Source organism: Mastomys coucha, unplaced genomic scaffold, assembly GCF_008632895.1.
Source record: "Mastomys coucha isolate ucsf_1 unplaced genomic scaffold, UCSF_Mcou_1 pScaffold9, whole genome shotgun sequence".
NCBI classification, from domain to species: domain Eukaryota; kingdom Metazoa; phylum Chordata; class Mammalia; order Rodentia; family Muridae; genus Mastomys; species Mastomys coucha.
The window spans coordinates 103,437,192-103,437,554 of NW_022196915.1; the positions used below are offsets into that span (position 1 = coordinate 103,437,192).

General features: G+C 44.1%; 1 protein-coding gene across 1 annotated transcript in view; it reads right to left on the reverse strand.

Annotated features, from left to right (window-relative positions):
• The window catches only part of Abcc4 (ATP binding cassette subfamily C member 4), a 230,203-nt gene that overhangs the window by 121,718 nt on the left and 108,122 nt on the right, over positions 1-363 (reverse strand). Inside the window, exon 14 of the mRNA XM_031361046.1 lies at positions 160-256. Within this exon, the coding sequence (XP_031216906.1) occupies positions 160-256 (97 nt within the window). The remainder of the gene's footprint in view (positions 1-159; positions 257-363) is intronic.

The following is a 363-nucleotide window of genomic DNA, read 5'->3' on the forward strand; positions in this document are numbered from 1 at the left end:
AAAAAAAAAAAAAAAGAGAGAGAAACCCATAACATTGCTCTTGGATCTGTTTTACCTTTCTTCTCAGGGGCACTGCTTTCTCTGAACACCACAGCTTAAAATCTGCATTAAAATCCCCTAACACATTCCGAGTCTGCTTTTTAAAAAGGCATTACTTACATCTTTCAGTATGAGGATGTGGCTTGCAGCTTTGAGGTACTGTAACTGATGAGTCACTAGAATGGTGATCTTCTCATGCAAAGCCTGACAGATGCACCTGCAAATGGAAGCCACCACAGGACAAAGCACATGAGCGGGGCTCTCACACCTTAAACAGATGCTCAGCCCACACCACAGGACAAGCACATGAGCAGGGCTCTCACA